The sequence below is a fragment of the Phacochoerus africanus genome, chromosome 4 (assembly GCF_016906955.1).
Source record: "Phacochoerus africanus isolate WHEZ1 chromosome 4, ROS_Pafr_v1, whole genome shotgun sequence".
NCBI lineage: Eukaryota > Metazoa > Chordata > Mammalia > Artiodactyla > Suidae > Phacochoerus > Phacochoerus africanus.
The window spans coordinates 59,222,418-59,225,067 of record NC_062547.1 but is presented as its reverse complement, the minus strand read 5'-3'; the positions used below and the strand labels follow the sequence as shown (position 1 = coordinate 59,225,067).

Below are 2,650 nucleotides of genomic sequence, written 5' to 3'. Positions count from 1 at the left end.
AGATAAGTAAAAATAATTTAAATGAGTGTGAAAAGTACTGTAAAAAATGTACAGAGAATTGAGCTAGAAGGGAGGGAACAATCCTTCCCAGGGAGCAGAGTGATGGATTTATTAGTTAAAGAAGGGGACAGGTATTCTGTGTTTCATAACTCATCATAAAGAACATAGCTTTTTGCTATTTTTTTCCCCAAAAGGATGGATCTACAGTTTTCTCAGTTATTTTCAACAGATTGCAGCAGAGTTCCAAGACTGGTGCACTGAGCCTATTTCTGGAGCAAGAGAAAGCAAGTGAGTACTCTGAGATCAAACTTGTAATTTAAGCCTGGTCAGCCCTGTATCCTAGTTGACAGAAGCAGGCTACCTAGTAGACCAAGAAAATGAGCAAACAAGCAACAAAAACCCTCACCCCCCGCAAAAAAAAACCAACATAGAATACTCATGCTACATTTTTTTGGTTCTTTCTAGGGCGACACTCTCAGTATATGGAAATTTGCTAGCTAGTGGTTGAATCGGAGCTATAGCTGCCAGCCTATGCCAGAATATAAATGCAGGGATCAAAGCCATATCTGCAACCTACATCACCCCTCACAGCAATGCCAGATCCTTAACCCACTGAATGAGGCCATAGATTAAACCCACATCTTCATGGATACTAGTGGGGTCTGTTACCACTGAGCCATGATGGGAACTCCTACATGCTACATTTTTATATCTTAGATTTTTAAAAGAAGTTTTCACATCACTGCATTTTGTTCCAACCTCAGTGCTGTGAGGGTGGTGATAGATTGTCTCTACTTTCAGACAAAGAAACACCCAGTTCAAAGCATTAAGTGGCCTAGCCGAAGTCATGGAACAGCATGTAACAGGACTGGAGTTCAAACAAAGGCCACATCATTTCTAATCTGTGACCTTCACTCTAAAGAACAGAAGACTGGTCTGAATTGAGCTGAATAGAAAAACAGACAGTAAAATGCATTACTTAGGAATATTTATGGAAAATTGTGAAATAATTTTTAAAACCTTGTTCTTCATAAGAGTTGTTAAGTTGTCCTCGCTCTTCTGCTATTTCAACAGGCAAAAAGTTATGGGAAATTTCAATACTAGTTTTGGAGAAGGCTTCATTTTAGTGGGCTTCTCAGATTGTCCTCAACTGGAACCCATCCTTTTTGTCTTTATTTCAATTTTTTTATTCTCTAACCCTCTTTGGCAATGCCACCATAATAACACTCTCCCTCCTGCAACCTCAGTTGCACACACCTATGTACTACTTCCTCAGCCACCTCTCTTTCCTGGATCTCTGTTATACTACCAGCACTATGCCCCAGCTTCTGATCAACCTTTATGGACCTGGCCAGACCATTACCTATGGGGGGGTGTGTGGCTCAGCTGTTCATCTCTCTTGCTCTGGGCTCCACTCTGAGTGTGCTCCTAGTGGTGATGGCCTTTGACTGCTATACTGCTGTCTGTCATCCAATCCACTACACAACCATTATGCAATCCCACCTCTGCCAGATATTGGTTATTGCCTCCTGGGTGGCCTCCATCTCCTGAACCACTTCTTCTGTGAGATGCCTGTACTCCTGAAGCTGGCTTGTGAGGACAGAGAAGGGACAGAGGCCAAGATGTATGTGGCTCGAGCCATAATCTTGATTCTTCCTTCAGCACTAATTCTAGGGTCCTATCTATACGTTGTTCAGGTGGTGCTAAATGTTAAGTCAATGGCTGGGAGAAGAAAGGCTTTTGGGACTTGTGGGTCCCATCTCTTGGTGGTTTCCCTTTTTTATAGCTCAGCCATGTATACATATCTCCAGCCTATGCATAGTTATTCTGAGAATGATGGAAAGTTTGCTGCCCTTTTTTATACCATAATTACCCCCATGCTTAACACTCTGATTTATACCCTAAGGAACAAGGATGTGAAAGTGGCTTTGATGAAGGTGTTATGGACAAGATACTCAGGGTAGAAGAGGAAAGAAGGGCCAATAATCTGTCAGACATCTCAGATCATGGAGTCCATCCTGATCCCTGGAGGGTGGTTGGTCAGTAGAAATAGTCTTCTGTAGGCCAGGGTTTTAATGCCATCCTTGTTTGGCAGTTAGAAGTGAATATTTATTAGAAGACTTTCCACTTCAGTGTCAATTACTATTGTGCAAAAGGAAGTAAGTGTTGATTTGTATCAGAGCTTTTGAAAGGAATGACTTTGGGAAAAATAGTTGTGGCCCTTGTGGAGAGTGGGGCTGGCTTCTTGGCAAGTCTGACTGTGAGAGAAGACTTGATTGGAATGACAGCAACTTTTCCAAAGTCAATGATTCCCAACATGGTGCAATGCAGATGGCACTGTGGTCAAAAGATAGAAGACATGGGTTCACCCCTGCTCTTTTAATTAACTGTGACCCTGGACATGTCCTCTCATATCTCAGGGCCATTTTAAGATTTCGTTTGATGTTTACCATTCTATGAAACTTGGAGAGAATAAAAATATCATGAAAACAGTTACTTCATGGAGTATGTATAGTCTCAGATATGGATGTCACTGACATATATGAAGAAAAATGCAAAACCATTAATACAGCATTGAGTAATTGGAAAAATCAACCTATCAATTGCACCAAGAGTCTTGTCATGATGATGCGAGTCATGGAAAAGATCT

The 2,650-nt window shown here is 41.4% G+C and overlaps 1 protein-coding gene across 1 annotated transcript; it reads left to right on the top strand.

Annotated features, from left to right (window-relative positions):
• The first annotated feature begins 1,084 nt into the window (after nucleotides 1–1,084).
• On the top strand, nucleotides 1,085–1,964 carry LOC125124221 (olfactory receptor 2Y1-like). Its single transcript, XM_047774368.1, is given in 4 exon segments — nucleotides 1,085–1,183; nucleotides 1,185–1,364; nucleotides 1,366–1,537; nucleotides 1,540–1,964. Coding segments are annotated over 4 exon segments (876 nt in total).
• Nucleotides 1,965–2,650: the final 686 nt, after the last annotated feature.